Source organism: Numida meleagris, chromosome 6 (assembly GCF_002078875.1).
Source record: "Numida meleagris isolate 19003 breed g44 Domestic line chromosome 6, NumMel1.0, whole genome shotgun sequence".
NCBI classification, from domain to species: domain Eukaryota; kingdom Metazoa; phylum Chordata; class Aves; order Galliformes; family Numididae; genus Numida; species Numida meleagris.
This window is the reverse complement of record NC_034414.1, coordinates 9,044,693-9,071,635: the sequence shown is the minus strand read 5'-3', so window position 1 is coordinate 9,071,635 and position 26,943 is coordinate 9,044,693. Positions and strand designations below refer to the sequence as shown.

Below are 26,943 nucleotides of genomic sequence, written 5' to 3'. Positions count from 1 at the left end.
GCTTCCACTTGCTGTAGGAAGGAAAACAGGACAATAACCCACTTCCAAAATCATCAACAGATTATCATGACTGCTGCTCGTGGTTTAGAAGCACGACATGCCAAATTTGTATATCTGTTTGAAGTCCCACATGGGTGAACTGTTAACAAGCTTCTATGCACCTGCCTCACCTCCTCCTCCAAACAAACTGGCTTATTAGAAGAGAAAGGATCTGCATCATGTTACCTGTTAACCCAGTAAGAAGATGTTGTTAATAATCGTATCTAAACTTTTCCTCATTTCAAAAAGCCCAGAGCCACAGTGCATTGAAATAAAACTTCTAACCAAGACCGCAGCCCTTGCAAAACATAGCAGTGAAAATGATCTTTCCAACTCTCATGAAACACATCTGATGTCACTGCTTTGGAAGATTCAGAGAAGTACAAGTACCAAACAGTATTATCACAGCAAACATAAGCAATGTTGACCCACTTGCTGAGGGAATGCTTGCCAGGAGAACTCAAGAATCCAGATACTTGAAGTCATCCAAGGTAACATTTGGTGCAATGAGTCACATAAAATAAACGGGTCGTCTGTCTTACAGGGAAGACTTATTGATTTACTGTAGTGGTTAGCTGAGCATGCAATGACAGAACCAAACTTAAAGACTGGAATCTGTTTCATAGGAAGATCTCTCCTCATTAAGGATTCAAGAATAACTCCAATTCCTATGCAACTTGCAGTGGTACAGTGTTCAGCTTATGTACACACTCATTTTAACAGTTAACTCTACAGACTGATATCATCTAGGTCTCTATAATAACTCCTGAAGAAATGTCCTGGAGACAACTTGGAGGAAGAATTAATTCTGTCTGGTTTCAGTGGGCAGGAAGTCAAAGAAGAACAGCCTGTTCACTTCAGGAAAGCAGCGTGAAATAATCTGACAGTGCAACTGCACTGAGGCAAAGAACAAATGCCTTTGCTGAAATCAGCCTTGTGCTTAAGATACCTGCTTTTGAACCTGCAACTTCCATAAGAAGTGCCAATCCTTAAGAAGGATTTTAGCAAGAGTTCACTTCCTAAAAAGCCCTTAGGCACCAATTACCCCAAATTCCCCATTTACCCTGTGAGCAGTGAAAGAACAAAATTTGGAGGCTTTCAGGGACAGAGCGTACTGGGTCTGATTGGGATAAAGTTAATTTCCTTCACAGCAGTTCATACAGTGCTGTGTTGGAGATGTGTGACTAAACCAGTGTTGATACACACCAATGTTTAACTACTGCTGCAGTGTCAAGGCCTTCCCTGTTTCTTCCTCTGACCCCCAAAGCGAGCAGGGCTATAAGTGGACAAGAAGTTGGGAAGCAACGCAGCTTGGACAGCTGACCCAAGCAAGCAAAGAAATGTTCCACTACCATATAAAGTCACGCTCAGCAATAAAACTAGGGATGATTTTACAAAGCAGATGTTGGTCAGAGACATGCTGGGTTTTGGTTTGCTGGTGAAAGGTAATGATTGATTACTTTTGCATCACTTAGTTTTTCCTTCACTTATTTAAATATCTTTATCTTGAGCCATGGGTTTTTCCTCAGGTTTGCTTTTCCATTTCTCTCCTCCATCCCACTGTGAAGGAGTGAGCAAGGAATGGGGTAGGGGTGTAGCTGCTGGCCAAGGTGAACTCACTACATAAGGATACAAGGAGGTTAGTCAGATTTTCTGAAAACGCATTGGCATCCAAGCTGGAGACAGATGATAAAACATGATCACAAAGTGCAGTTCCACTCTCACACCAAAGGGCGCCTCAACTTATTTCAGCAAGTTTAATCAATGCAGTACACCTTCCTCACAGTCTGGAAAGGTTCCGAGGTACTACTTTCATGAAAGTGAGGAATTTTCATTGGAAAAGCAAGAATGAATCTGCTTAAAATGAAATAAATTTACATTATTTTTCTGTGACAGCATACTGAAACCAACCTACATTGGCTGAATGCCTAAATTGTAACCACAGATAAGGAATGCAGCTCTCAAGGAGGCAAATCTAGAACCCACAGATATGGAGGATGACCGCTACTGTCTACATTCTGACATCTTAACTTCATTTCCTTGGCACAAGCGGCCATACACGACAAGGTCTGAGTTCTCAAGGACAGCACTTCAAGCATGCCTTAACTACTTCTGGTGCTGAACAGGCTGTTAAATTTCCAATGTAGACAGAAAGGTAACATCCTCAAAACGGACTTGTTAGGAGGGGCACACCCGATAAGCTCGCTGACCAACACATGCCTGGAACTAAAGATTGTGCTGAATGGTCTGACTTCAGGTGACATCAGTTTGTGACAACCACAGGCCAGTGTCTTCTCAATAAGACAATTTTGCAATTTTTTTAATTTGATTTTGGGTTGGGTGGGTTTTTTGGGTGTTTTTTTTTTGGATGAAGAACGTTTGCTACAGCATCTTAACATTTTCATCTCTGTGGTAACAGGAATACAACATATGTGGAGTACAAGATGGAAACAGTTCTCAAGTTGCAAAGGAAGAAGTCAGGAGGCCAGAATATCTTGGATAAAGAACAAATACAGAATGACTTTTTCTGCCACTTTGAAAAGAAAACAATTCACAGCTACGGAACACTCCATCTCCCCAAGGATGTGCCAGATGCATTCCAGTTAATGTGTTCATGTGTTTTCTCATTCTCCATGCATGGAACATGAATGTTCCTTCTACAGAGATGGTGAGAGGAAAAATATTCCCAACTCTCAACTGTTTAGCCATAAATGATGTGTTCATAGTCATGTGGGCTACATTCAGATACAAAGGTACAGATTCTGTAATACTTCAAATGAAAAATGCATTACAGAGGTTTGTTAAAAGGCCCAAGAAGCCTTCCTTCTGTTTATAATGCAACTCTGTAGGAAATCATATCAATTGTATTCCCAGAGGGGTATTTAACCCCCCTGGAACAAAGGATTAAAAAAAAAAAAGTACAACCAGAGACAATTGTTCTGTACTGATGTCCTCAGTTCCTGTATGTTCTTATTTTTGAACCACATAAGAATTTCAATCATGGAAGAGAACCAGATGCATCAGAGAAAGCCTTTTAATCTTGGCACATTCAGGCAAAATCTGCTTTAAATGACTAAACACGACTAAACCTTAAATATTTAATTTGGGAGAGCTGCCTACCTACCAGTGACACGCTGCAGTCACTCAGAGAGAACACTTCAAGAAACAGCCTAGGAAAGATGCCAAAGCCAACACTCCACTCCTACCTCCCAAAAGGAGCGAAATGAATATTGCATCTGCAGTTCCAAAGAAAAAAAAAAAAATCACTGGGCAGAAGTTCATCTTCGGAAAGACTATTTCAAAATTCTTCCAGAACTAAGTGCCACCTGTATATGAGGGATATTGGTTTAAGCTTCCCATCTTCACATTAAGCTTTATACTGTTAGTTCAAACATGCTGGGAAAAAATAAAAGCAAACAAGCAGGAGTGACAAATGATTAACGATTAGGAAAACCAAGAGTTTGCTTCACTTGTGCATACAATCCATTCGTATGCATTTCAAAACAATTGTACAACAGAAGATCTATTAAAATTGTACTACCTACATATAAACAAACAAATCAGATTTACATACAAAGCTACCACTTTTACAAAAAGCTCACTTTTACAAAGCTACCACATTCCAGTACCAAACATTGGCCAGTACGCTATCTGACCTATAAGTGATTGACGAGTGTCTAAATGTGCAAGTCAACAATCACTGGAATTAACTGGGTTCTGAATATAACTATCATAAGACTCAATTGAAACATTAAGAAAGTATTCATAACCATTACACAGCAGTAGGATTTATTCATCTGCTTTTATTCAGATGAATATCATCAATCGACTCTCCATTGTAAGCCTTAATTAGAAATGGCACTTGAATTTTAAAGCACAAAAATCAAAATGGGAGCAAATGGTTAGTGCACCATTTCCCAGATTCCAGACCTAGAAGCTATCACTGAAGAAGCCTCATGTCTACAGGCACCAAATCAAAGTACTATGCTATTATCCAGCCCTATTACTACATACAGAAAGCTGCTGAAGTGCAAAAGCCCCACAAACTGTGAAATCCTATGGGACTTGTGTGTGTAATACAGCCAGAGTGTCAAATCGCCAAATTACTTCCACCTGTTCTTCCAGATAGTCACAGCTACAAAGAGGAAAGAATTTCTCTGCATGCTGGAAGTGACACATCAAAAAGACACCCCAAACTATTCCAAGATATCCTTCCTTATGCATGCTGTCACCTTTATTCAACACATTTTTTTTTTTTTTTTTTAAACTCCAGGCGTTATCTGAAAACTACCAAGTGTTCTGACAAACAGCACAGCTTCCCATGCTGACTTTAAACAGGATGTCAGCTAGCTTTACTTTTAAGAGATCATAACTACGTTTTGGGACAATTAGGCCCATAAAATGTATGTCAATCAGGGTGTGCCGTGTGCCCAATTAATTGCTTAATGCCTATCACAGGACACACAGCCTTTCCAAATCCTGGCACTGAGTTCCTCATCACCTGCAGCACAGAGGAAAAGGAACTTGCCTCAGCTCTGGGGAAGAAAACAGTCGTGCGATCCACTTAAAGCCTGCTCAAACACAGAACAGCTGATAATATCATAAATGCACCTACAGTGTTCCCCAGATGAGAGAGTCCTGAAAATAAAAATATCATTTAAGTTGTTGTCATGCCGATTTCCACCAGAGACACATGCTTACTGAATCAGCTGCAGCCTCTTGTACCAGCACCTGAGCACCAAAAGAACGCTGGACCCATTCTGTAACACAGCTAGCTACAACAAATGCCTGAACGTGACAGAATACACACTTGCCATTTCGGATTCAGTAAGGTCTCACTATGCAACTAAATTCTAGTAATGCTTTCTTTTATCTATTTTTTTTTTATTAAAGAAATCTATGCTAGTTAAGCTTAATTTGTCAAAATGACAGACGATACTTTCTGAAGTAAACATTACTCCTCCCACAGAGGTCAGCACTTCAAGTACTCTTTGTCCTGTACAATGTCATCCAAATCCTAGTTGTTTTCATTGCATATTTATAGCCTCAATAAAATGCATTTTCAAGCACCCTCTCTAAACTCTGTTTGTATTTGTTAACCAAAATAGATACTGTTATAACATTTAATGGGATACATGCAAAACCCCACAACTGTTTTTCCAGGACATGCTTCTGAATCCCTCCCCTCGTGCCCTCCCAGACTATCCTCACACCAACTCCTAGAGAAAAAGAAACGTCCGAGTATTTCCAGATCTTGGCACACATCTTCACACGGAGTCTTCACTTTTCAAACCTTTCAATACTTCTTTTCCCCCACCTTAACTATACACGCAAACACTTTGTTAAATGGCAGCTTACACCTTTTTAAAGAAATAAAGAAAAAAGCAAAATGTAATTCTAGCCTGCATCTGATCAAATGTTAGATTAGATTACCTGGATTACACATGAAATGTTAACTTCCATTTACTTTTCTTGTACCAATACAAGTGAAGGTATGTTTTCTACTGCTTGTGACAGAAGAATATAAACAAGTATACCAGAAGTTCCTGAACATGCAAGATTGGCCTACCACTTCAAATGCAAGAAACTGTGCTACCATCACAACTGACATGACAATTTCATTTGTTTTTATATTTATCTTCAGGTTAATGTAAGCAGTATGTTTAAAGTCTTCTTCTCCAGCCCGTAACTAGTCCAGATTTTCTTTAGGAGGTAGGGGAACCCACGCTAGGTGATAAATGTTTTTACAGAAGAGCATCAAGGTGCACGCAATCCTTCACCCTATCGCCTTCTGAAGCTTAAGGAGACATTTTTGACCTCACTCCTTCCTGAAAGTCACTCACTTCTTCAAGAATGGAAGCCAGCAAGCACAGCAGGAGAGGCCAGAAGAGGCTGCTGAAAGCCATGACACTACACAGCAAGGGTAAATCCAAATACTGCACCTATTAAGGAACAGCTGTATACCTAGTGTCTACATTGGGAAACAAAAGGAAGGGTAAGAACGTGGAAAGAACAATTTCATTCAGCTCACAGATCTTCAGGGAAAAAGAAATGCCTACACAGAAATACACAGAAAGAAACTCATAAAATAGTGTAAAAACACACATTAAACAAAAATGTCCGCCTCAATATAATGCACGTATACCTGGTTTTTCTATTCACCAATAAATTCTCAAGCACGCAAAACAGAGTAACAGAGAAAGTTAGGCTTTTTCCACATTTTCCCTCTTCTAAAAAGGAAAAAAAAATAGCAATCACACAAACATCTAGAACAACTCCAAACAAATAAGAAATCCTACTCATTTTGCAGTTAACACCGAACATGTTATTAGCACTAACTCCCCACTACTCCACGAAGAACATCCTCTAGCCAACTAGCCAGAGCCCTATGAATAATACACAGTGAATAAGGTAAATGAAAATCTCAACTCATTGCAAATTTCCTGGTTGCGAAGTAACATTGACTGTATTTTCCTCTACCTAGAATCAAGTATATTCAGATGCTAAGCTACTCAGACACACACCTAACAGCAAACTTATTGGCGGTTTATCAACCGGATCATAGAATCATAGAACGGCTCGGGTTGGAAGGGACCTCAGGGATCATCGAGATCCAACCCTCTTGCCACAGGCAGCGTTGGTGTTGGATCAACATATTCCCCCCAAAATTCTTTTTCTCAGAGATGTTAAGTGTCATCATTACCATTATGGAAGAGGCATACTACCTCAAGAGAAAATAATACCACAGTTTGAAGAACTGAAGCTATCTATGGAAGATAACCTAGAATATACTGAAAAACAAAAGGTACCCATAATTAAAATCCAAATCAAGTGAAAATGATTGTATGATACAAAGAAACATAATTTAACTCCTAAACTCACAGAGTACTCCTCCACAGTGTAGATGACTTGGAGGCACTAACAGTTCATCTTTTCTCTAACATGGCCTAAGATCAAATATCTGCATCCTAAGCTCATTTTACACTAAGGATTTTTGCTTTAAATACTCTGAAATTACCCACGTAGATGTTCAGCACTGTAAGCAAAACGCTTTTACATGCTATCTTACTTTTATGAAATGGTATGAGCTAGTAGGTGGTGCACTTCATGCCTAGAGCAGATTCTTATCCACAAAAATGGACTGGCAAATCGTCACTCTAAAGGAACGAAAAAGGAAATGCAGCAACTATCTACGACAGTAAGATTGAATTCAAGCTGTCCATTTAGAGAACGAGATAAAACGGGGCAGGGAAGGGAGAAAGAAGGAGTAGAGTAGAAGAACAGGATCAGTAGCTCAATGAAACCAAATGGAACATATGTAGGAATGTGGCATTTGTGATGCAAATTTGATATAATGCTCTCCTCAACCAGTTTCTTTCAAACGTGCTTTGTGATTCATTGTTAAACAAATAATTCAAATGATTCATTAACAAAAGAATGAATGATCTAATATAGCTTTAAGTAAGTTAGACAATGTACAACCTAGGGGAAGGCTGCCACAGGTTAAAAAGCATTTTACCTTAAGAAGCAAAACATTCTTTCATTTTGGTTTGCAAAAAAAAAAAAAAAAAAAAAAAAACAATACTGCAAGAAAAAATGTCACATCGTTCGAGGTAGAAAAAAAAAAAAAAAAAAAAAAAAGGAATGGATTTAAGTCTGAGTAACTGTAAATTTTAAGTAAAAGTTGAATAGATCCTCACCTATATCACACTACTGTTAGTTTCCGAGGTGATGAGATTACTTGGTGTTAGTTTAAATATAGCATCTTTATCTTGCATACTGATTTTAGCAACTTTGTCGATTTTGATCCACTAATTCAAAGATTTCTCTGTTGGATCACTTCCAGTTAGTGAGAGAGATACAGTACTGCACTATTACTGCAACAAATCAACTTTAGCATTTCATCTGCTTGGAAAAAAGCATCAGAGTACTAAATGTCGCACAATATTTTATAAAACAAGTGAAAAAACAAAACCACCACAGTAGGATATATAAATAAATATGCTATATATTTTAAATTATTGCATACCAGCACTGAGTTTTATTGGTTTTACTGGGAGGAAAAAAAGGCTTCAAATGTGAATGAAGTTAGAAGAGAGGAATACAGAAATAGCAATAAATATCTCCATACATAGCAACATGCTTCATGACAAAAGCTTAAGCTTTTAAGTGATCCAGTCACTTAATAAAGAATATTTTGAGGCTATTTATCCTATATGGCTTGAATTATAATAATGTTTTATTTCCAGATGAATGGTAGACATGTTCTCTCCCGTAGTAGTAACAACTTCCAGTCATTTCATTATATTCTGGAGAACAACTAATGCTGTAGCTCAGAGTGCCGAAGGCAAAACACACTTAAAGACTGGCTTCAAATGGCACAAATTAATAATCATGAGCAAAGGCAAAGCTACATGCTAACATGCTGAAAATAATACACAATTGGTGACCATCTTTGCTTCCCTTTCTACACAAGACTGAGAGAAGACGACAAAACAGCATTTCAATTCAGTCCTGAAGTGAAAAAGAAAAGTCATCTGCATTAGTGAACATTCACAGCAGAATGACTTCAGCCTCCAATGCAGTACAATCAAAGGTGTATTATGAGAAGATAACATTAAAAGCTGTATTTGGAGGTGGGGAAAGGTGTTTTGGGCATTGGTACTGTTTTTTATTTTTGTTTTTGATTTGGAAGTGTACATTTTAATCCAGAAACACTAGAGATGTACCAGCTAAAACCTGAAGCTTCCGGAAAAGTGTTCTGTGTAAGATGTCTAAAACAATCAGAATGATACAACCTAAGTTAACTACAGTTGATACTTTGTTCTTCAGAGAAGTTTAAATAAATAGTTTAAGACTGGAAGTAAATACTTACTCTGCATACAAAAAGCATTTACGTTAAAAATTACCTTTCACATTCTTTAGTACTTAGACAATGGACTGAGGCTATGTGACTGCTTTCTAGCAGGGGAAAATATGAGTAAGAATTCTGCGTCTAAGAAATGAAGAATCTGTTATGAAACAAACGTGTCTGAAAGTACTGTCTTTTTTTTTTTTTTTTTTTTTTTTTTTTTTTTTTTTTTTTGTTTAGGAAAGACTACTGAGATGTGAATTGCAAGTTACTATAAAATATTCCCTGCTGAACAAACCGGCAACATAGTTTTACTTATTTCTTTGCTACCTGCAAAATGTAACTTAGATCCTATTACAGGCAAATTGATGCAAATTACACTTATTCTCCATCTTCAAATAATGTGGTTTACTAGCAAGTCTGTCATATTAAGTATGCTTGGCAGGTGCCCCAGAACAGCAGCATGGGACCAGAGGGCAAGTGGAAGTTGGTTATAAGCCACCTCTCCGCTTCCCTTACCCTTTGCCTGGTAGGAATAAGACCAATCCTCAGTATTATGCACAAAAAGCCTAGGGGCTGTTCCTAAACATGCCCTTCAAGAGGATGTTACACAAGCTGAAGATTGCCAAGACACCGTGGCAGCTCTACACAGCACAGAAGTTTCTTTCAGAGGGGATTAATCAGCTATAAAAAAAATACTGTGTATAAACACACTTCTAGTCCTCTGCAGACCTGACAAACTAAGTACTGAACTCTGCTACCATTATGCTATAACCAAGGACATCCTCATGAACAGTCTGTCCAAAACGCTTTCTCCTCAAGACAGCAAATACCAAATCTGTACTGCATTTCTTTCTGATGTAATGTAAAAGCTTATAGCTTTACCATTAGGAAAAAAAAAAAAAAAGCAGTATTTAAGAAAAATCCTATTTAACAGTTTTATCCATTGAGAAAACTATCTTAGCATCCAAGGAAAAAGCCCTCACTTTCAAGTCTCTCCTTTCCTCAGTTTTCCAAGCTCCACTACGTGGCTATCAAGGTGTAAAACAAATCCCTCCACAACTAAGATGAATTACACAAACTGCATCTCTTCCACCGGAACACAGAATCATAGAATTGCTCAGGTTGGAAAAGACCTTCAAGATCTTCAAGCCTACCCACAACCAAACCATACTACCCTAACACTAACAACCCATCGCTAAATCACATCCCTGAGCACTACACCCAAACAGTTTTTAAACACATCCAGGGATGGTGACTCAACCACCTCCCTGGGGAGTTGGAGGATGCAGGCATCAACATCTGGTACAGAGACCCAAAAACCACAAAACAACAAAAACATACAGCGTATATTTGTAAAACACATCTTGTGTGCATCTTAGAAATAAGAAAGAAACTATTCTTAATAGACAAAATGCAGGAAATATTCCATATTGAAAATGGTTTCCACTCGCTCTTCTATGAATGACATTTCAACACTTTAAGCCTAGCCCAAAGAACAAATGATCAGCAAGTGCTCTAATTTGACACATGCCGTAAGCAAAACCCCAAATGTCTATTTTGCAAATAATCTACTTGCCAAAGTAAAAAGTTTAATCACTCTTATTGCAAAAGTATACTGAAATCTACTTACCTGGTTTTGTATTAATATGCCATATAATTGAAATACTTAACAGCAGAAGCGAGAGCTGCTCCCTAGAGCTAGGGGCTGCAAGTTTCTTTCTTAATCCATCACTCAGAACACTGACAGTGAATGAAGAGTGTGGCAGAAAGGCAGTGCCCAAGCTGAACAGCCTTCTCCTTTCTATGTTTTGTTTTTACGTACAGTATTACAGTCTAGACGTCACACACTTGCTTGAGTTTAGTTTAAAGAATGGAGAAGTTACGGATGACAAGACAGCGTTGTGCATACAAAGTTTCTGCTAACTCCAACTCCAAAAAGTCTCCGTGGAGATGCAAGAGAAAAAGCAGAACCTCTGTCAGAATGAAAGAAGTCCAAGGAGCATCATCAATTCTAATACAACAAAAAATCTACCAGTCAGATTCAAGAGAATCTTTCTACGGGCCACGTCAACTTCCTGGAGGTGTGAAACCTATTTCAATTCAACCGTAAATAAGGCAACAGCGTAACTTCCAACCCTCTTGTTCTGCTGGGCGCACTGTCTGCCTACATCCTTCTGTTTTTCATTTTGCTTCTTCGTTCCCCCAGTCTCAACCTTAAGTAAAGGATTTTCTCAGTCCACCTCATTACTCACCTGTCACTTTCCTGCACAAAAGCAGTTATCATTGCAGTGCAACAGAAAAGGCTGAGTTAGAATTTCAGTCCTGTTCACAGTTTTATCTCTTTAGTATATATATGAACCAAAAGAACTAGCATTAAGTTCATCAGGGAAAATGTCTTGCTAGGTTATTTTCTTTTGCAGTTGTTGTTATTTTGTCGTGGGCAGTGAAAGAATATAAGAGGAAAAAATCCACAGTTATTTCTGAAGGATTTTATTTAAATCAGGAATAATGGCTAATAAGTTGGCCCTCTGCGGACTTAATACATCATGCAGAACCAATAACCATGACAGAAAGACATTCAATATTGCAACAAAAAGATTTAAAAGTGCAGCTAGAATGAAGTCGTTTCTCCTTAATCCAAAGTAGTTTTCCATACATTCAATTATGTTTCAGGTTATGCTCAACTTACATAGAAAATAATCATAATACACATTAACTATACATGAAGAGAAGCAGAACAGATGTAAATGCCAAGGCATAACGAAACCAAAGCAGGAAAGTAGCCAGAACAATCCTTAAAGACACCTCCCAGTCCTCTAGGATCAAGATAATGTCTCTCCTGCTTCCGTCCCCTGTAAACAAAGTATTTTAGTTTACATGCAGGGCATATAGAACTAATTCATTATGCTGAAGTCAGAGCACCAGGAGCTCAGAGAAGACAAGCTGAACAAGAGTCAGAGCTCTGCACCTCACTGCCCTGTTGCTGAGCTACACAGAGGCTGACGCGATTTAGTGAAGGGGGTTTCCTGAAAATGCAAGGTAAAGACAAAACAAAACCAACACCAAACAAGCTTTTGCACAGAAGAAGCAGATCTTTGTCATGCGAATGCTTTCTATGTATGACCTTCCTCAAGTGGCAGGCCAACACACTCTGAAAACCTAGTTATCAGGAATGTGAAACGACTGACATGACAGAATCCACTTCTGCATCTCAGGGCTCCAAACTCTGAGGACCTCTATTACCTAACTAATAGAAGTTTCCATACAAATGTACCAAAAGAAGTTATAGGGCTTGCATACTACATCTAATACTCTCATTGCAAATCCCTACCTGTCATCATTTAGCCTCAGACTTCTTTGCAAAGTTTATTGCCAATGGATAAATAGAGAAGAATTTACCAGAGACAGTAATCACACTTCAGAGCTTTTCAAGTTAAAAATACACTTCCACAATTATAGGGGTGAGAAAAAGGCTTTGCATTAACAGAGAAATCAGAATACTTAGCTATTGTTCTGGAAACAGAAAACCTATCATAGGTAAAATATTCAAATAGAGAAATATTATCATAACTTTGGAGGAAAAAATAACCCACCCCCACACCAACTGATCTTTAGGAAGAAGTACTTGCATGAAATCCAAGGAAGTACATACTTGACCCAAAATCTACTTGAAAGATCCACATTTCCTGCTAAGTTGCAACATGTGAGTAGCTTAATGTTGCTTTACACAGGCCACAGTGTCACTCCAGAGCTGGGGAATAATCATGACTTTTAAAGATGTAAAATTACTTCTGAATAACATCTGCCAACTATTAACATCTAAGTTCAAAGTATTCTTGAACATCTCCTACTCAAGCTTATAACAGCTCATGCGAAATTCTCAACACCATGTCTATGAACTTCAGCACAGTTCAGGCATCAGAGATATAAATCCCTTCTGTCTTCACTTCCTTTTTCTCAAAAGCAGTATCTTCAGACATGTCTTTTTCGTCACCCAAATCAAAACAATCCTCCTCGACTCTGAAACCTGTAAAGACAGAAAAATATCACCAGGGCCCTTCAACAGCCCATCCAATGATGGCGGTGCAGAGATCCTGTTCAACCCATTTCTCCAACATTTACCTTAAATCAAGAGTTTACTCAGAGCTCCACACATCACTGCAAATTCCTGTTTCAAAACTTGCTCAAGCCACTCACATCTGAACTCCAATCAGTAAAATACTCAGCACATATCATCATGCAAAATGTTTGCTCTGAAGAATTGATTTACTGCTGAGCTACTTCTAAAGCCACTGCAATAAGAAGCTTTGACTTCCAAGTGTTTTACAGTTGTCTCCCTACTACTCTATCAGAATTATTCTTCTGTACGTTGCATACTTGCTCCCTAAAAGGCAGTGATTGTATTCTCTAAAACCCCTCCTAGTTCCCTTATTCTTTTACTATTCTTGTTAAAATATCACTTTTCTATAATGCTTCCTCCCTTTAAGTGTTTACAGAGACACGCATCTTTAATGAGAGGAATGGGAACATGGAGCTGCACATGTTCCCATCGCTACAGAGCTCATTTCTACATACAACATGACCAAACTACCTGATACCAAATCTATTTAAAATTTGTTCAAAATTTGCATTTTATGACTGAAAGGTCAACTCAGTTGTCTACTAAAACAATATTTCCCCCTCAGCTTCAGAGCGACTGCTGCATTCCTTCAGGGAATGAGACACACAGAAAGCTCATATAAAATCTCACTCAGTGCCCTCCCTCCCCACCTGCGTTCACACGCCCTTAGTGTCTTTTAAAACCACACAACAAAGAAAAGGAAAGTAAGTCACTGATTACTCAACCCCTAGTGCTAATTTAATACTACACACGTATTTCTGTATCACGCATCAGTAAAGGAAATTTGAAGTATTTTTTCTACTCGAAGTTCAAGTATCAGCTGTGCATACAGGATGAAGGAGCAATTCTCCTCTCTCTTTCCAGAAATAAACAGCTGCTAAGATTTTTTTTCCTTCGGTTGTTTTTTGTTTGGTTGGGGTTTTTATGTTTTGTTTTATTTTTGTAAGCGTGCATGACACTGCTCACCTACAGGTGACGAGGAGTGAAGAGTCATTTGGAAGTTTCCCACCCTGTGTGTTTCCTGTGGTTCTAGTACAATGAAAAAATTAAATAATATTTTGATCTCACCAAAGGACAATTTTTGCCTAGCAGCTGTAAAAACGCACATTAACAATAAAATTACTGAAAGGAGTCAACATTTCCCTCACACAAAGCATTTTTCAGAACATGGATGACAAATGAAACTTTACAAAGAATGATTCACATATCCTGGTAGGACAAATATTTTGTCTGGACTGACTATAGACTAAAACCACATCAAAAACAAAGTTTTCCAGTAAGTGTGAGCATATCTTATGGCCCATATGTATTTAACAAAAACTAGCTCCTCATCTTCTTGCCAGAATGGCATTACTGCCAAAGATGAAGCTGGTCATCGTTTCTACTAGCTGAACCCAACATAAGTACATGCAAGGCAGTAATGTAAAGCAACCTAAGATGGTCTCAAGAGTTGGGCCCCAAGTGCTCAGACACATTTTGCTCTGCATTGTCCAATACTTCATAAGCTGCAAGGGGGATGGGGGCTCAAGTCCAGCTCCACAGGTAGTGGCCTTCTGTAGAGACAGAATTTCCGAGTGCTGGTGTCACCATTCAAACATCTCAGAGTTACCCACCAACAGCCCAAGAGCATCTAACAAAAAGATAAGACCAGACTTACGTGGTACGCCCTTTAGGAGAACAAACCAAGGCAGAATTTGAGAAGAATGATTTTTAGGCCAAAATACCAATAGCCCTGAACAACGGGGTCAAGTAATTAGCCACAAAACTCAACTGTATCAATACTTTCATGATTTAAACCAAGTGTAAATAAGTACACACCAGCGATCACGTTTACAACCGCAGAAGAGAGATTATCACACAGTAGTCAAAATCAACTCATGATGTCATCTTACTAAGCTACTGCATGACCAACTTTGTTCTTCACAGCTGCAGAAAAGTCTCAAACAATATGTTTAGTTTCCAAACCGAGAACAAAAAGAATAGGCCGACTTCAAAAAGGCAATCAAAATTAACACCATTGTTTGAAACATCCACGAATTTCCACAAGTTAAACAGTATTTGTTTGTATTGCAACTTTCAAAGGTTAACAGTTTATTTCACCCCCTCCTTTCACAAGAATGCAGCTGCCAAAGTGACTTAAACTAAGTGAGGATCAACACAAAGAATGCACCCATATATAAGAGATATGAAAAATAATACTGTATCAAATTTCATTTAAATCTGCAAACATGAACTTTGAAACATCTTAAATGTTACTGCGTATTACTAGATCTCCTAACATTAGCAGTCAGTTCAGAACAAAAGCTCAATTTCCTATCGCGTGAATTCTATTTTTTCCATGAACAGTTAACATTACTTTACCTGATCTCTATGCATACCTACATGAGTACTGCAAATGCTGGTAAATATGGAACTGAAGTGAAAAAGTATGAAAAAATAAACAGTTTTAAAATAAACACTTGCGAATTAAACAATGAGTACCTTCCTTCAGTTGGAGATAATTCTCTTAAAAACGTACTGCAAGAATAAAATATGATTCTGTCCCAGTAACCTGAAGTGACATATTCCCTTACTGCATTCTCTCTCCCCATAAACAAGCCACATTGCCAAGATGTTACAAGTCAAAATGCATTTCCAGTGCGTGCATCATTAGCAGTAAAAAAAAGATTTAAAAAAAACCAACAACAATCCTCAGACCATAGTTTGCAGTTCTAAGAAACCAAAGGAATTGCTTGCTTGAAAATAGAGCACAATTGAAGAAAACAGAGCTGCATTCACATTCTAGCAAACAATAAAGTACCACTTGAATGTGAGCCCAAAATAAGTTATGTTCTGTTAACTTGCAGCCAGCTCAGAATACTAACCAGAGCATACAGTCACATAACGCCTCTACTGCAAAGGAAAGCAAGTAGTCTTCCAAATAAGAGTCAATTATGACTTAGTAAGTAAGAATACCTCTTCTGGACGGGTTTCCTACCGAAGCAAGGTCTATATGATCAAGGGCCTTCAACCCCAATTGATAATGGCCAGTGAACCGGAGCTTGAAAAAATTAAGTATGGGAGGCATCTTCTTGCTTCTCCAGTAGAAGCATTACTTGGCATGTAAAAGACAGAAGACAAAAATGTGCAGAAGGATGTCACTTTCTTCTGTTGCTTATAAAATAAACTGTTAAATTGATTTCTCCAACTACACCGACTCTTAAAATTTAGTCTTATTTAAATATACCATAAAGCACCTGAAATTTAAGACATCTAGGAACATCAACTGAATACTTTTTATGCACATGTATTCACTACACTTATTCAATCATATTTGCAAAAGCATTCACTGTATCTCTTAGCTACAACATGCAAGTCATGGGCCTCAATGCTCAGTTTTAGTTTTGGGATGTTTTGTTTTATTAAAACCACCACAGGCTGACACACAAAAGATAGCAGAAGCTGTTCTACACCCTTTCATACACGTGTGCATAAACACATGCAGAAATTACTTTCAGAAAAGGTAGATAAGCACATTAGGGGGCAAGATGAAAATTCAAAATCACCTTCACTGGAGAATGTTATGACAAATGGCAGAGGAGAAACGTGATGTTTCAGAGCTAGGTCAAAACAGTCAATTGCATACACACGGGATGGCCAGTTAGTTGGGTAGCAGCTTGGTTAAAAGTGACGCAGAAGTTAAAATAGAACACTAAGGAACCGTAAGTGTTGTAATGTGTGGGGAAGGAGAAAAAAAAAAAACAGTGATGTCTACACACTAGAACTGCCTGCAAAGTCAGGAAATAACAGTGTCACTTAGAGTATTGGCAAGATTTCACGTAAATTACCATGCACAGTTTGATCACCACATTTCAAGGAGAATAATAAGCTTAAAACAGTATCAAAAAATTACTTGAGTTCAATACTCTGAAAGCTCCTCTAGAGGCCAGACAGAGAAGCACTAGAATAGACTATCACTGGAGGCTGTGAACCTGCTGTCACCGGGGGTTTCTAAGAATGAGTTAGACCGACATCCAGCAAGACCAATAAAAGCCAAAGCTAACTGGCCTGGGAGAAAAGAATGGATCAGATGATTCCCAGAGGTGTTATCCATTCTTTCATAATATTCACAGATACAGAAAGCAAGGCTAAACAGGACCTGTTTCAACACTATCTTCTGTTTTCTACTAGACTGTCAAGAATAGAGACTATCAAGAGCACAGACCACATCTAGAGACTGGATCAGTGAAGCCACATGTTCTTGAAATGCAGTGTTCTAAAAATGGATGAGTTACTAAAAAAATGCACCATAACTTCATAAAAGATAAAGAAACCAATACACAAGCAGGCAAACATACAAGCAAAAATAATTTATAAACAAAAAAAGTAAAAACATCAGACAAGGCTAGAAAGCATGTTTTCTGGATACATTTCAAGACCACACTCACACAAAAAATAAAATGCTTCAAGTGACAGCCTTGCCTCTTCCAAAGGCATGGCCATGTAGCAAAAGAGAACAAAATAATAAAAACGGCCTCTGCAAGGATATTTTGTTAATTATGTATGATCTCATTTCTCTTCACAATAAACACTATAAACAAAATATTTGGAAAACACAGTACTGAAACAACAACCTTATAAAAGTATCACGGCTTGAATCAACACTGTTTATTCAGTGGCAAACTTAGTATCATTATTTATGCAGATTAATCAAACAGGAAACAGAATCTTTTGAAATAAGAGTTAGAATTCCAAATCACAAACACGTGGGTCTGTATGGTTTTGCTTTCTTCTCAGTTGCCTGTAACTGAGAAAACATGGCACTTGCTTTGGCTGTCCTGCTGGGTTACAGTGCCATCGCAGCTGACACTCCACAGCCTCAGCACCCCAGTCCTACTAAAAGCCACTGAGATGGTTTGGGATGCGAACACCTCTCGTTCTTTTTGCTGCTTTTCTGCTGAAAACTATCAGCTGTCCCCAAGCTGGGAACAAGCATCTCGTGCTTCAATCATGTCAATACAAATTCAGGCGTCTCAGCTTAAAGCACAGTTACCAGCAGCTTGAGTCAAAACGTCAGCGCATCAGTCGAACTAGCAAGGAACGGGCAGGGTGTCTAAAATTGCTGTCGGAGCAGTTGCTTCCAGCTAAAGGGCAAATCTGAGACTTCCACAGGCATTATCTTAAATCACTTCAGCAAAGTTGACCAGTTGTTGTTAAAACTTAAGTGCTCATTTTAAGTACCCATTAAAAAAAAAAAAAATCCAGAGAGGAAACTTGCTTTTCTACAGCCCTATGTATTGGCAAGCATTTCTGAACACCAGCTCTCTACTCTGACTACTTATTTCCACAGAACGCATCACTTCATTCTGTACATACACTTAGTTAACTTATGTTTTGGAAACACTGTTAAAAGTATCCATCCCAAACCTTGGACTGTCTACAACTGATGAAACTTGCTGATCATAAGTAACATGCATTTTCAACTGCACATTTTGCCAAATCAAGTAGCTCCTCAGGAAAAAAAAAAAAAAAAAAAGAATTCATTCATTGCATTTCTAAGAAACATGAGGTGAATCCCAAAATCAAAGGCAGAGCTTTGGCAACTCTCCCTTAACTTGGAGCTCAAACAGAGTGCTTTAGCTGCACTCAGGGCCCAATCCATTGCTCAGACAGATGCACCACGCTAAATGACTCTACAAAAAAATCACTTCTCTCCCCTTCACAAGTTACTGATCAAGAAGAAAGGACACTGAAGAGCTCTGGTACCTACTGCTAAAACAACCTGTATTAAACAGTTTAAAAGCAGCATATACCAACTATACAGAGCAGTAACAGTTTAGTCATTGCACAAGCTTCACAGAACTACTATTGATTTTGGGAGGAGAAGAGACTGCTTATGGAGAAATAGCTCTACAGGAACAAAGCATGTGGCTTTCTTTTTTTATGCAGCTTACATTCTTATGAAACACAGTTTGAAAATACTATTAAAAAACAGGGGGCTAATTTACAGTTAGTTAAAAATTACAGTATGCCCATTCACCAGCATTTAAAATATTATAGTCTATTACAGTTACCTTTATGCTTTGCTAATAAACAAGACCACAACTTTGTACTTTTTTAAAAGTCAATAGTATTTTTAGCAGAATATACTGCCATTTATTTGTATTTCATAGAACAAAAGTCACAGAAACGGACCAACGTCTACACTTCTTTACCCAAAACACAAATGCATATGCTAAATGTACACATTAAAAACGTGTAAATGAAGTGTTCATTAATGCAATGTTGAAACTACAAGGTTTATTGTGCTACAAGAAGTGCAATGCTTTTTAGATATGCAAATAGTTCACAGCCATATTACCTGCCCTTTGTGTTTACATGATGAACTGATATTTATTTTAACCATTAAGCGTCTGAAGATTCCATCTCAAATGAAACGTTCAATGCTTGTCTTATCAGCCACCCAAAATTTGTTCCTGTCGAAAGCTGAGGAGGTGCTACAACGATCAACCTTTCTGTGCTAACAACCACTGTGGAATAAGGTCTGCCTAAGAAGAGGCACAGGAACACAGTACCTTGTCTCAGTTCCCACCAAAATCAATTTCTGTTGGTACACAGTCAAGAAGAAAAGACGAAAAAATGGGAGAAACCAGACTGGTTGGAAAGGAGGACTTGATATCAGAAAAATGTATAGAAAAGATAGAATTGGCTACACAGAGATTAAAAGAGAAGGGAAAGAGGGAAGAAATAAAGAGATACATTAAGGTCTGAGGTTCTTCCAAGGTTAGACTGGAAAACCAAACCAGATGACAGAAAATCCCAAAATACTAGGATAGGCCAAGCAGAGCAAGCAGGAAGAGTCACCTCAGCCGTATAGAGCAAGGATTCTCAAGCTAAATTAATGTGATCCACAGCCTACTACTGAGCTCAAAGAGGATACCACTAACTGATAACACTCAATACTGCAGATACTAGTAATTCATTTCCCAAAGCACATTTTTCCACAACCAAATTCAAGATTCTAGAAAGAATCATCATTCCTCCACATTTGCAAGTATCTCTGAAATCCTATGCCAGAATGTCTCATCTTCCTTTGAGTTACTGCTTGATAGGATCCAACATATAAATCCATGCTCTTTAAACAGACATCTCCAGTCTTGTTGAAGATCTACCCAAGTGTAAGATCATGAATTTTTTTGGACGTGAAGTGTGTTCTTCAATCCTATGAACACACATTCAAAACACATTAATAGGATGTTAATCCTACCTCGTTTGCTAATTTCCAAGATTTTGTAACCTCAGTAACATTCCTTTGTCTCTTTTTATCATGAGGCCTTCCAGAGTCCAATGCGGTTTTATATCCTGCTGTCCCAAATTTGCATCCAGGATTATGAGGATTTTATACCTTCTGTATATTAACGTTCCTCCTACACAAAACCTCAGAGTGAGTGCACGGTCACCAACTACTGGTTCTGCCAGTGGTTGGAAGCATGTTACCTATGTTCAGTTTAATAGAAAATTTGTGATTAGTTTCTTTGTTGTATTTACCTCGAGACCAAGAGCTCTACAAAGCAAACAAAGAAGTGGAACTGTGTTCATTGATGACGTCCTTCCATATCATACAATCTGCAGAAAATGAAGAACTGTAAACGTTAGAGACATGAAATCACCATGTATTCAGTCACTAACAGATAAGCAACAATAAGCATGTTCTTGGCTCAGTGAGCAGAGATTTGGCTGCCAAATCCCAATCAACACTGATTGGATTGTCCTTGACTTCAGAATATACCACTGACACCAAAGGAATAGTTTATTTCAACAGATTCACATAACTGGAATATAAGCTCCAAAACATCGAACAGAAGAAAAATTATCTCATTAATAAAGCTCATCATTAGAAATAATTATTTTCACTCTATAAGCAATGAGCTGCAAGATATTATGCTACTGCTAAAGAGTAAATTAAAAGATGAATGAAAGGAGGGCTTCTTAATTAGTGGTGTGTAACTGTAAGACGCAACTATCACTGGTGTTATCAAGGTTGAAAAGTGAATCTACTGTTTCACATTTGAAAATGATTTTCACAGTGACTCTGTTTTTTCTTTGTTTTTTACTTCATTAAGTATCAGTAGGTAGAGAGGTGGTTGCTATTTTAAATTCATGTCAGTGAACTACTACAGCAGAATAATTATGTTCGCCAGTGTTGTGAGACAAGACTATTATGCTTGTGACGTTGGAGGAGTTAAATGTCACTCTCATTGTCCCCCCCTGAAAAATATGCTTGCAGTTACAGAAAGCCAGTGCTTAAACAGTATTCAGGCTTGCATAACAAACTGTTTTTCACAAACATGCTTCATGAAAAATGTCTTTTTGTTAGATAATCCACAATGTTAATCCAGGACAGAAAAGGAGAGTTTCTTTATTTAGTCTTGAAATATCTCCAAAGAAAGTTACTTCCCTCAACTGAATCTGCATCCTTACATTTTAGGGGAAATGAAGATAACTTACACCATAAACATTCAGGCAAGTGTTTCAATTAAAATGGAAAGGCTGAAAAAAACATTATTGCTATGGCTATGATGGAGGCAAGACCAAGTGAGTAAAGAGTTTCAAATGCAAGATTAATTAGCAGACATTCAAGGGAAAGAAAAGTTATACTGAGCTGTGCTTTTTTGGAAATGCTAGTGAACCAACAAATCAAAACAACAGTCCATTTTTTTTGTTAACATTATATATTAGAATAAATATCCTGAATACATTCAATGAAGAAATGCTACCAGAAAAAAATGAGTATTTTCCCCTCCAAGTAGTTTTTCAAGATAGCCTTATCTCATCAAAAAAAAAAAAAAAAAAAAAGCCACGCACATGTAATGGGAAAGCATTTTTCTCATTGTATTTCAGTACAGTGCAGAAGAGACTGTAGTATTGAAAGACTAATCCAAGCAAAAACAAAGTCACAAGATATAATTTCTTACACTAGAGCAACTGATTTGCTTAAGAAATATTTAGGGCACTCACATCCACCCTTCTTCAGTCATACCCAACTACAGTAATCTCCTACCAGCACAAAGACACATACACATCTGCATTCCGACTCAGTTCTGAAAGCACACTTGATGCTTCATTAAAGTACAGTTACAATAATTTGTTCGCCCTAGAACAGAAGAATCTAGTTTTGGGGTCCTTTGTCACTCAGAGATTTGCATGTTCAGATCTAGATTGCACTTGAACCAAATTAAGTCCCAACACAGGTAAGAAAGCCACCAATTGCCCTATTTTTCTTCTTTTTCTCTTTTACAGAGACTGCATAACAAGATACCAAGAAATCATCCACTCCTTAAATACATGCTAGCACAGAGGAATGCCCAACTATGAATATACAATACCCCAAAAAATCTTCTTACTATATTACTGTGAAAGGAATATTCCTTCATGGAGAAAATCTGCCTACAGGAAAAAAAAGTCACCAAATCTAATGACTGTGTTTAGGAATGCATCCCACTCTATCAGTAACCACTTGTCTACTTTCAAAATCCACTAAGATATGAGACTACGTAAGACAAGAAACGCTTCCCTGAAAAGTTGATAAAAATTATAACAGGAACAACCACAACAGAGCCTACACATTATATCAGCATTTACCAGTTATGACAACAGTCATATAAAACTGTTATACTTTTACAAGCTTCACACCTTCTGTCGTACCCATTACAACTACGTACAGCAAGGACAAAAAGCAGCAGGCTCTCTTCCTACAGCGGCCAAGTCTCACGGAAAACATTTTCTCCCTCTCACAGGATTTCACAGTTAACTGTTGGGTACACAACAGCTTCCTATATCAAAACCATTATGGGTGTGCAGGCAGAATAAACAAATCCAGTATTTAGTTTCCTCTTCTTTAACTTCACCTTTCAGTTCCTGAGCAAAGATGATAAAACACGTTGCCTCTTTTACCTTTTCCATGTAGCACCATATGTAAACTCAAGCGATAAATTTATTATTATGGTTTTTAGCAGCAAAAACAAAATCAAACAAAACAGAAAGGCATTTTCTCATGCCCTTCTGCGATCTCTGCAAACATCTGTATTCTTTCTAAATCCCATCCACATTCTGTTATGCAAACATATTAAACAGGAATTTTTGGTGAAACACATCAAACACACTTCAAACTCCGTGGAAAAAGAAAATGGATATACGGTCAGATCGTCAAGATTTTGTCTTGCTTTTAACCCAGAGCCGACACTTTCTAGCACTTCTCTTCCCTTCAAAGAGCCTTCCATAAGCACCTTCAATATCAAGTTACATACAGCTTTATATTGCACTGATACATTGGAGAAAAAAATGTTGTTATCTACCTTAGCAAAGGTCCAGGTGAATGCAAAATAAACACAGTAAAGCCATCAGCCTTGGTGTATCACTGAAATCCTTCACATCACCACTGTTAAAACCAACAGGAAAGATTTACCAAATCCAGTTTCTCCACCTCTGTCAAGACACTGAACACAAAGTTCCAAGAGGAGCTACCACTGTCACAATTCTTTGCAGTGGTTCAAAACGCGTTCAAATACACAGCAGCAGTGAGCTTATTTTCACGGTGAAAGATACAAAGTAGTTTTTAAATGGGAATATCATCAACTGTGTCTGAAATAGATAAAAACCTAAATGAATTAGATTACCTTTCACAAAAAAAAAGATTTTTTTCTTAACTTCCTATGTGCCTCGAAGTCCACCGACTCTTAGGTGGCAGATGGCAAAGTTCATTCTCCACTCAAGCAGAATCACTGTGCATCTTGCCAGACCTGAATCAACTGCCTGTGACCCGACCTGCTCTAAGGCACCTGACCATCAGTTTTGTGTTCAGGGTTCTAGGACAATTCAAGCTGATAGTAATTCAGGGTGACCTACGCTCCTCCCTTACACTGATCCTGCACTCCTTGGTACCCCAATGATCCAACTCAGTTTAAAAAAAGAAAAAAAAGAAAAAAAAAGGCAGAAAAATAACCTAGAGGTGATGGGGAAAAAATGGGCAAAATACTCAGTATAAAGGCCCTTTTTGACAGGTCAGCATCCTAAAGTATGGCATCAGAAGGTCCAACAGTGTTAACGCAAATGAAGGTAAGATTTAACACAACAGGGATGGCAACACTCAGACTGCAGTAATAACAACTGACGTGGATGCAGAGGCTAAGAGAAATGAACTGCAGAATGTTTGAGACACGGATCCTCACAGGATAATCTTTTTGGTTTATCTGAAGACAAAAAAAGATCTTTTCTTGTTCTGGATAAGAACTGTTAACATCAAAAACAAAGTTTTCCCACAATAGGAAAATGTAGAAACCTGCTCCTAAACTGCACAAGATATTTACATATTTATGGTGAACGTTTTTTGAATAAAGCTAGATACCCTATACAAGAAAGCAGCATACCAACACTGCATTTTCAGCATACTGTAGATACTGGTAGATGTAAATAAATCTGTTTAATCCACATGAAGTTGGGACAAACAACGGCTGCTATAGAACAACATACAGCAGAGGAAGGAGAGCTTTTTTGGCATAATAGTCATTAATATAAACATCCTTCCTTATTAACTTCAAGTGCATATTATCAAAACTGCTGCTGCCATACAGGTTGAGGATGAGAGGATTTTTGTTTGCTTGCTTACACAAAGACATTCCTGAGATTATCCCTGAAAAACAGTACAAAATATAATTATACTCAAAATGAAAATCAAATGTATTTAAACCAAGCCAGAACACTGCAGAAGACATAAGGCGAGGAAAACAAAACAAAACAAAACTTTAGAGTTTCACAGGTGATAAGTCTACAATCCTTGAAATGTTCCCCTCTGCTTTTTCACAAAGAAGGAAGTATAAACACATCACATAAACTATGCATTCACGAGAAAAAAAGAAAGGTCAGTACTCCATGTATTATGGGACTGCATGTGGGGGTAAAGGAATTTGGAAAACAATGCATGCCTAGTCTCCAATAGAATGTTGCTTCTTCAAATATTTTTAGCACAAAGCATTAAAGTAACAAGAAGTAATCTAAATAATAAAGTCTAAATAGTTACTTTCTAGGCATGAACTTTTAAAATAAAGGTTCTGGAGTTATATTTCGATATGTACAACTTCATACAAAAGAGCAATTCTAGTAAACGTAATGAAACAATTTATGCATGGGAAGCTAAACACGTGCTTAAATGCTACAGATGAAGACATTTTACAAACATAAAGCTTTCCCATGTAATCTGCAATTTTATGTCACATAGTGGCTACGTCAGATCAGTCATAACCTTTAGGAAAGCAGCTTTGTCTTGCTTTGTCTCCAACCTGGAGCACCCCTGGATTTTTCGGTTGTTCGTTTTACCTAGAGCTCCCTATTACTACACGGGAGAACACTGCAAAATGCTCCCAACAGGAGAGAGCAGACAATCTTTTTTAACAAAGCACTCTCCATACCAAACCTTTTATAATTTTGCCTCTTCAGGTGAGACAAGTTTATTTCCCAAGTGAGCAGAGGGGGAACCATACCATAATTAAAGGAAGAACAATACCGGTATAGTACAATCCAGGAGAACCTTGGTGGAATTTTGTGAGCTACTGCATCTTTAAAGACAACTACCACACTTTCTCTAGATGTTATCTTTCTTAAAAGATGAAGAGATTTTATTCTAATAATTGATTACCCACTCCTTCACAGTGAACAAATGCAGACTCCAAGGAATTTCTACTTCAGAGAATCACTTAGAGTAACAAACTTGTGTTGCTTGTTTGATGCACAGCCAAATAAAATAAAGGACATTCAAGTGTTTTAAATACTGTTTTATTGACACCATACATTCAAAGGTTCATTTGAAGTACCCAGCACACAGATGTACCAGCTGACAATCAGATCATTCTCAAATCAGTTTATATACCCGACCTGAGGTGTCAAAATGTGATGTTACCGTAACACAAACTTACACAACAGAAACTTCTCTCTTCACCCACAGAACGGTAACAGATAGCACCACTTTCCTTTCATCAAAGCAGGTAAAAGCCACATCAATTCTCTAAGAAAAGCACCCACTCCTAAAGAGCACACCGAATGCTACGGCACTTCCCGAGGTGAGCGATGGCACTTATCAACGTACTGACAAGGCGCACGCCCACGGTAACACGGGGACAAAAGCTCGGCCGGCCCGCAACGTCCCTCGGAGGCTGCGTGTGCACGCGTGCTAGCGCTCAGCACAAAGAAAGCCGGGGAGCAGCAGCAGCCAGGGCCGCTGCCCTGAAGGGAGGCCCGCTGCCCTAGCCCGGCGGAACGGGCCGCGGTACGGCGCTCGGGGTGGAGGCCGCAGCTCCGCGGGTCCGCGGGACGCCTCGCACGCTCCCCGTTCTGCCGAGGGGGCCCCGCCGCCGGCGGAGGGGCGAGGCCGCGAGGCACGCCCCAGCGCGGGGCCCGGCCAGGTGGGCAGCACCGCGGCCGCCTTCCCGCCGAGAGGTGGCCGGCCCGGCCCGGGGAGCAGCCCCTCCGCAATCCCGAGCCGCTCCGCCCCGCGAAGGGGCGCCGACCCCTCCCGCGCGCCCTCGGACCGCCGAGCCCCCGCGGGGTGAGGCCGCCCCCTCCAGCGGCGCGGTACGCCGGAGTCTCCTCCTCCCGCGGCCCGACCGGAGGCGGGAGGGGGCCGGGGCCGGGCAGGAGCGAGGGGAGGGGGGAAGAGGCCAGGCACCGCGGAGCGGCCGCGCGCGCAGCCACACCTACCTGTCTTCTCGTGGTCATAGCCCACCACGATGAAGTAGTCGGCCAGCCTAGCCATGGCTGCGAGGGGCCCGCCTCGGGCCTCACCACCCCTGCTGCGGCGGCGGCTCCCGGGAGGCTCAGCATCCTCCGCCGTGCGCCCGCCGCAGGAGAAGCGGCACCACCTCAGCCATGTTGGAGGCGCGGCGCGCCGTGCGCCTGCGCG

At 39.1% G+C, this 26,943-nt stretch overlaps 1 protein-coding gene across 5 annotated transcripts in view; it reads right to left on the bottom strand.

The window, feature by feature from the left end:
* The window catches only part of SBF2 (SET binding factor 2), a 243,563-nt gene extending 216,636 nt beyond the window's left edge, over nucleotides 1-26,927 (bottom strand). For all 5 annotated transcript variants that reach the window (XM_021401517.1, XM_021401520.1, XM_021401521.1 and 2 more), the window contains exon 1: nucleotides 26,742-26,927. In XM_021401517.1, coding sequence (XP_021257192.1) covers nucleotides 26,742-26,796 — 55 coding nt within the window. In that variant the 5' untranslated portion in view covers nucleotides 26,797-26,927. The remainder of the gene's footprint in view (nucleotides 1-26,741) is intronic.